The sequence below is a fragment of the Pollachius pollachius genome, assembly GCF_949987615.1.
Source record: "Pollachius pollachius genome assembly, chromosome: 2".
NCBI classification, from domain to species: Eukaryota; Metazoa; Chordata; class Actinopteri; order Gadiformes; family Gadidae; genus Pollachius; species Pollachius pollachius.
The window spans coordinates 50,652,915-50,660,414 of NC_136935.1; the positions used below are offsets into that span (position 1 = coordinate 50,652,915).

The 7,500-nt window shown below is 47.5% G+C and overlaps 1 protein-coding gene across 1 annotated transcript in view; it reads left to right on the forward strand.

Annotated features, from left to right (window-relative positions):
- dnah6 (dynein, axonemal, heavy chain 6) overlaps positions 1-7,500 on the forward strand; it is a gene marked incomplete at both ends in the record, with an annotated part of 97,616 nt that overhangs the window by 82,263 nt on the left and 7,853 nt on the right. The window contains 6 exon segments of the mRNA XM_079730391.1: positions 373-533; positions 1,412-1,500; positions 3,012-3,158; positions 3,809-3,947; positions 6,100-6,219; positions 6,849-6,970. Of these exon segments, the coding sequence (XP_079586517.1) occupies positions 373-533; positions 1,412-1,500; positions 3,012-3,158; positions 3,809-3,947; positions 6,100-6,219; positions 6,849-6,970 (778 nt within the window).

Genomic DNA, 7,500 nt, shown 5'->3' on the forward strand with positions numbered 1-7,500 from the left:
CCACGGCAGCAAGACCGATTGTCCTATTCATCATAGCAACGAGCCGGCGTCCCTTCCTCTTTGGAAGCTTGTAACCTTGTCCGGTTTTGACTTATTTTGTGATTCGTTTTAATAGTGTCGGATTATCCCTCAAAGATCAGCAGACGAAACAGTGTGACGCATGAACAGCAGCAGTACTTGTAAGCTCAATGTGAAAGAATCACCCGCTAAAACCGAAATCCCACCACCGACGTGGACATCAAACCCATTTCCAGTCCAGCCCCATTGCATCTGCTGTCAGGCGAGGATCAGGGCGAGAAGGCAAATACAGATAGGCCATCTGGTGCTTGGAGCAGGGGATTCGGAACCCAACATGCTCTCCCTCCCTGGCAGGGTGAGGTCCATCTCCCTGGGCCAGGGCCAGGGCCCGATCGCCGAGAAGCTCATCCGGGAAGCCCTGGAGAGCGGAGAGTGGATCTTCCTCCAGAACTGTCACCTGGCCGTCTCCTGGATGCTGGCCATGGAAGAGCTCATTAAAACCTTCACCGAGCCCGGTGGGTCGTCACACACTAACGCCAACCGGAGGCAGGCTGTGCACGTGCATACATTTATGCACACACACGTAGTAAGAACTGTTTGCTATGTATGCGGTATGAGGTATGGATCATAATCCACATGTGCATGTATACACTGGCCTTGTTTACACACGCGTTTTAAATCTCTCTCTAAATCACATTTTGAAAAGGGTTGCGTGACTGCAATGCAAAGGGACTTTCCGTCTGAACAGGAGGGAATGTCCGCCCGAGGCACTGTATGTAGGCAACAGTTGTCAAAACCACCTCAGAGGAGAGCTAGTTTCTCGTCTAAACCCTAACCCTCGTGGAATCGTGTCAAGTCACGCACTTAGCTTGACTTACCAATTTCCTCCCCCTTACAGCAAGGGGAAGTTATCTGGTTATTTATCTGAAATATATCCGCGCTGTGCCTACTTTTTTTACGACTCTACGGGTCTTCGACCTTGCGTTTATATTATCAAACATGATTGGCTGAATTATCCAAAGCCATGTAAACTGAAACACCACCGTCTCTACCTCTCTCCCTAGTCTCAAAGATCGTAAAATCAATGGATGTGGTCCAAACCTGAAGTTTTTATGGATGCGTACAAATCAAGCGCTGATCTCTCATAAACCGGCCCTCAATATTGACAGTCTGAGGCGGTCGTCAGCACATTGTGTAAACAGAGTTCTTTCATCCAGATACAATCCAAATTCTGAAACGCTTGTAGAAGCTTGATGTTCCTCTGGTGTGAACAGGCTGTACAGCACCCCCTGTAGATGGAGATGTGTTGTCATTTGAATGGTGTGTAAAGTGTTGAGATAAATGATATAAAGTTGTGTGGTTGCAATAACGTTGTTCTCCCCTCCCCGTCCAGACACCTCCATCCATCAGAACTTCCGTCTGTTCCTCAGCTCCATGCCCAGCAAAGTCTTCCCTGTTACCGTGCTGCAGAACTCTGTCAAAGTAGGAGCTCACACACACACACACACGCACGCACGCACGCACGCACGCACGCACGCACGCACGCACGCACGCACGCACGCACGCACGCGCGCACACACACACACACACACACACACACACACACACACAAACAAACAGAAACAATCACACACACCCAAACAATCTCACACATGTGTTTTTCTCATTCATCATGTCAAGTGTTAATTCGTCCTCGCCAGCGCACAGGTCTGCATTTCCCCCCCGCTAAGTGTTCTGCAGTCAAACACGATGGCTGATGGATGCGCTCGCAGTCATCGTTCTTCATTAGGAAGGACAACCGCGCTCGCTTGCTCAAACCCTGAAGATCGTACCCACAGACACATCAAAGCCGGGGCCAAACTCTTTCTCAGGGATTTGGAAAAGCCAAGCAGGCTATCGATATAACATCTTTCTAAATCATTCATTCATCCCTTTCCCTTCGGCGGTGTATTTCCAACAGGCCCCCCATGGTTTTAGGAAGTGTCGTTAGTCTCAGAACAATAGTGCCTGGGAACATTGTCATTCAAGGTGCGTTCCGGGCGTGGCTCCTCGTGATGCCGGTAACGCTGAGTCACAAGGAAGAGGGGAGCTTGGCAATAGAGGGCTAAGCAGCGCGTCGAAATGGATCGGGTTTACATTGCCCTCCCTTGGAGCCTTTAATGATGGATGGTTCCCATTTGTAATTGTACGTCAGACAGCACAATGTTTCGGCTAGAATGTGCATCAGGGCGGCTTTATTTAGCTGCATTCCCCCGGGGAATGCAGCTAAATAAAAAAAAAGACACTTGGAACAGAATATGCAAGTAGCAGCGCTTAAACTGAGGAATATATCAGGGGATTGAGTTATAATGTTGTGTCTTGATCATAAGAGACGTACACAAGTGAGCATGCACATGGCTCTGTGTTGTGCCACCCTGCATCCAGTGGAAATCCTCGATGCCTCAATCACAGGTACATTCTCAAAGGGCTTAATAGGGCCACATTACACCCAAAGCCCTCTAAAGGGCTTTAGGTGAAACACTCCCCAAATGGGAGGGATATGCCTTGAGATGGTGGGAGCCCCCCTTCCAGGGATGGTCAGGAGTACAGAAGATATTTCATGCACCCGACTGCTACTCTGGAAATACATTGTCAATCCAGACACTTTCCTCAATCTGATACCCTGCTTTATAAAACGATTTAAAGTCTGAGAAGTCTTCACCTTGATCTTCCATTTTTATTTTTTTTCTGCTGCACTATTTTCTATGGACACTGTTATCATAAGTTCATAGTTTACACGCGATGTACGGTCTCATCGTTGGGACACGTGTTTTGTTCGACTGACTTGACAACAAATCTCCAAAAAGAAACATAAATCTATGAGTCTCTGAAGTGCAGTGGTAGTTGCTCCACATCGGTTGTCGGCTGGGGGTTGTGGTTGTGTGTTGCTTTACCTCGACCACTTTTGAGCATTTCTCGTAACCGATTGACATCCGTTGTGTCGCGGTTGCCAGGTGACCAATGAGCCGCCCAAAGGCCTGCGGGCCAACGTGCGGCGGGCCTTCACGGAGATCTCCGGAAGCTACTTCGAGGAGCACGTCCTCGGACGCCCCTGGAGGAAGATTGTCTTCGGAGTCTGCTTCTTCCACGCCATCATACAGGTATCTGTAGGGTTGTGTTGGGTTGGCTGGTAATAGGGTCATTAGAGATGTGCCCATACCGCTTTTACAGACACCGATTCAGATTCCTGAACTTGAGTATCAGACGATACCGAGTTTATACCAATGCAGCATCTAACATTGAAACTACTAACGGCACTTGTTCTTATGAAGAGTTCTCTTACAAAGACATCAATGTATAGTCGGTTCAACTTCTGAGTCAGTTCACTTTTCTTTTCTTTTTTTATAATTGACATTCATAATCTAGAATTGGAATACGACATTTGTATTCTTGAAGTTAAGTGTCCATGCATCCATGTTTTCCGACTTGGAAGCATGAACGATGTTGGTCGGAGATGACGCATTTACCATTCCGACTTTCCACCGCCGGCCGTTAACGAACGCAGCATAACACCGGAGCGTTTGTGATGTTCTCTGCCTGTGTAGTAAAGGAGTCAGTCACGTAATGGTATCGGATCGGCACATAGACTTGCGTACTCGCCGATACCCGATACTTCGTTTTAGGCAGTGTACAGAGTAATTAACGACACTAGTATCGGTATCGGAACAACTCCAGAACTTTGTAAACTCTCTTAATGTCAGGCAGATAAGTCTGGGTCCTTATTGTCTCTGACTGTGTTTGTGTGTCTCAGGAGAGGAAGAAGTTCGGGCCTCTGGGTTGGAACATCGGCTATGAGTTCAGTGACAGCGACCGGGAGTGTGCCCTGCTCAACCTTCAGCTCTACTGCAAGGACGCCACCATACCCTGGGACGCTCTCATCTACATCACCGGTAGGCCGCCTGGTAGCTCCTACAGGCTGGCTAGCAGGTTGGCTAGCTGGCTGGCTAGCAGGTTGGCTAGCAGGCTAACAGGGTGGCTGGCAGGCTGGCTGGCAGGCTAGCTGGCTGACTGGCTACCCGGTCGACTAGCAGGCTGGCTACCAGGCTGGCTGGCTGGAAGGCTGGCTAGCAGGCGAGCTAGCAGGCGGGCTGGCAAGCTGTCTGGCTCGCACATAGGCTGAAGGGCATTAGCATGTAGACAGGCTGGCTGATTGCTAACAGGCTTGCTGGCATGCAGGCAGGAGGGGGGCAGACATCCATCTGCATTATTCATCCACATGGCAGGAGTCATTGTGGGAGGCTGAGCAGAGACTGGCAGGTATTTAGCTGGACAGGAGCCAATACCTCCCTAGACACTATTGATTAGCATTGAGCCGGGGCACCTGTGCTTGCCCAGATTCATTCAAATTATTCGTCCTTTAAAAGTGTCATGTCTTAGTCACTAGAGATAGGGTTGGAATTATTTAAAGGTGAAAACCATGAGCCTCGTAATGCATAGGTCCAGGCCTAGGGGATATGCATGTCATTGTTCTAATGCCTATATATAAAACATTCATGTCCTTAGTGTAGCCCAGGACATATTTATTCACACTTTCAGTATCAGTTGAATCTTACTTCAGCGTGCTGTTTGGAGACAGAGTTCTGGCTTAAACCACGCATGGAATTGGCTCTCCTGTCAGAGTGATGGATCAGATAGATGTGCAGGAAGACTCTGTCAACATCCTCCTCCTCAACAACTCAAGAAAACAACACGGCACTTGCTTGTTCAACCTCCCTCTCTCGTTCTCTTTATTGTTTGCTCTCTCTCTCTCTCGCTCTCTCTCTCTCTCTCTCTCTCTCTCTCTGTATCTCTCTCTCGCTCTCGATTTCTCTCCTCTCACTCCCACTCTCTCTCTCTCTCGCTCTCTCTCTCTCTTGTTTTCTCTCTGTATCTCTCTCTCCCCTCTCACTCCCGCTCTCTCTCACTCTCTCTCCCCTCTCTCTCTCTCCTCTGACCTTTCTCTATCTCATCTCTCCTCTGGCTCTGTTGTGCATCCTACTCTTCAACTTTTTTATAACTTCTTGCCACTCTCTCTACTATCTGACACTGTTTGCCATGCATCATCTGACAACCCGACACAGTAAATGTTGAAAGTTGTCACTTTTATGTGTCACCATATATTTTACTAGTTTTGCTGCAAGGGAAAGCCCACTACCAGTGCTCTCATCAGGGCATCTGGCTCAGACGAAATAGTCTTCTTGTGCATGAACAGAACCAGCTTCTCAGCGATGAGCAGAAAGAGATGAGCAGTTTCCCTATAAGTCTTGGATTATAAAGATGTGGTTTGATAACATGCTGATGCTTCCACTCTTCAGCCCTTAGATTGTGTATATCACAGCACCCTCATATTTATCACCGGAAAGTTAAGGTACCCACAGTCGTGTCCGATACAACAACGTTGGTTGGTTCCCCTCGTATCCATGGGTTATTGGACTGGACATCTGGACCTTAGCATACTCGCTCCAATGATTGGCTGACACTTCAAGGCCCCAAAGTTTGCGGTGAACTTGTGACCCCGAAACACGCAACGCTGTACAATGAACTTTAAATGTCAATAGATTAGTATCCATGGGTCAGTTTGAATCCCTTAAATCCATCCATTTCATCCCACTTTTCTTGTTGTTTTGCCTTGTATTTTCTGTATTCATTGTGCCCAGTATATTTTCTCTGTAGAGAATCATTGGAAATGAGAGCTGACACTCAGTGATCTAATGAGATGAAAGAAAGAAAATATGGCTGTGGACGAGGACTTCTGACTTCATGACGCTCTCTCTCTCTCTCTCTCTCTCTCTCTCTCTCTCGCTCTCGCTCTCTCGCTCTCTTTCTTTCTTTTTATTTTTTCTTTCTACTCTCTCTGTTGTCCTATATTTTTTGTTGATCACTGTGGCGTTCCCTCCCCTCGAACTTCTCTCTTTTCTCATTAAACATTAAATGACTGCATACATGAAATATGAAATGTTCCTAAACATACAATCACAACACAGATGTTCATCTACTTGTGACTTTATCCTGTCTCTCTCCCTCTCTCTCCCTCTTCCCTCCCCCCCTCCCTCCCTCCCCCAGGTGAGATCACCTACGGGGGCCGCGTGACGGACGCCTGGGACCAGCGTTGCCTCCGGACCGTCCTGAAGGGCTTCTTCTCCCCGGGGACCCTGGAGCCTGGCTACACGTACTCCCCCTCAGGTACCTCCTCCCCCCCCAACCACCACCAATATGCCTCCTCCTGTCCGTGTGTGTGTGTGTGGTCGTCTCTGGTGGTGGAGATATCATGCATCCACTTTCCACAGGTCTGCCTGCAGACTTCCTTGATCAGGAGGCCTTACATTTACATTTAGGGCCTTCAACAGACGCTTTTATCCAAAGCCACAGGGCGGCATGTGGCTCAGGAGGTAGATTGGTTGGCTGGTATCCGGAAGGTTGCCGGTTCGATCCCCGGCTCCTCCTAGCTGAGTGTCGAGGTGTCCCTGGAGCGAGACACCTGCTCCTGACCAGCTGGCTGTCACCTGGCATGGTTGACTCCGCAGTCAGTGTGTCAATGTGTGCATGAACGGTTGAATGTTAGGCAATTATTTAAAAGCGATTTGATTGGCCACTGGTTAGAAAAGCGCAGTATAAATACAGTCAACTGACCATATATTTACAATAAGTCCATTTGTCAGAAGACAGACAAACAACAATATATCGCTGTCGGTACATTAAGGATATTCATAGAACCAAGTGCCTTTTCTGCTTTGGTGGGTCTGTGGGGGTTCATGCGCGTCAATGTTCTCTCCGACTCTGTCTGACTGTGATGAACTCTTACGGTACGTCAGGTGTCTACCTCGCCCCAGAAGAAGACCGGCTGGACGTGTACAAGAAGTACATCGAGGGTCTGCCCATCCTGGACGACCCTGAGGTCTTTGGCATGCACGAGAATGCCAACCTCGCCTTCCAGGTCGGTAAACAGCACCGCTTACTGCGAGTGGGACACTCTGGGCTGACGAACCATCTAGAATCACCCAATACAATTCGGAGCACTTTAGAAACATTTAAGCATTAATGAAGCTTTAGTTAAAATTGAATTCCTTATTTATAAGGCAATGTTCGTGCATGAATACTAATTAGTTAGTATGTTAATAATTCTTAGGTCAGGTAGTTGGAATGCATTCGTCTTTTGAGTGAGCTGCTCTAAAGTGAGCACTATCCATGCCTGACTAAGCATTTATAAATAACTAAAAAATGCTGGAAAAACCTTGAGTGCCATTACAGCAGTACGAAGTAATAAGTACTAATTAGTAGTAAGGTATATCTAGCTTTCATACAAAAGTGTGAACACAGCATTCTTAACACGTTGTAAATGGTTTGTAAATCATCAACTTATGCTTCATTCATTTTATTTTTCTCATTATCGTATCCAGAATTGATAACTGACTGTAACTAGTTTACTAATGAATATCAATTTAGGATCAATGTATTCAATCGTGT